At 42.2% G+C, this 384-nt stretch overlaps 1 protein-coding gene across 1 annotated transcript; it reads left to right on the top strand.

The window, feature by feature from the left end:
- Window positions 1-207: 207 nt before the first annotated feature.
- On the top strand, window positions 208-369 carry SARC_17039 (hypothetical protein; the record flags this gene model as incomplete). The annotated part of the gene is made up of 1 exon (XM_014288862.1): window positions 208-369. A coding segment is annotated over one exon (162 nt), but the record flags the coding sequence as incomplete, so codon positions are not given.
- Window positions 370-384: the final 15 nt, after the last annotated feature.

Raw genomic sequence — 384 nt, forward strand, 5'->3', positions numbered from 1 at the left:
CTGTTTATATGCGTATTTAATTCTGCAGCGTGCACATTCTGTTTAAACGATAATGAATCCGGAGACAAACGCGAGTTTTAACGGCCGTTCCAATAATCTGTAGCGTGCTAGAATCGGTATTCGGGCCGACCAATAAAATCGCATAGATGTGCATGCTTCATGTATGCATACTTCTAACGTTTATCAATTTACCTGATGTGTATAGGCATGAGGGGAAAGGCACGTGAGAAAGTAAGGCCGAAAAGGGGTAAGATGGAAATAGACTACCAGAAATTGCATGACGCGTTCTTCAGATACCAGACGAAGCCGAAGATGTCCATTCATGGAGACATGTACTACGAAGCGAAGGAATTAGAGACCGATCTAAAGGTACGATCATATATA

Source organism: Sphaeroforma arctica, assembly GCF_001186125.1.
Source record: "Sphaeroforma arctica JP610 unplaced genomic scaffold supercont1.9579, whole genome shotgun sequence".
NCBI lineage: Eukaryota > Ichthyosporea > Ichthyophonida > Sphaeroforma > Sphaeroforma arctica.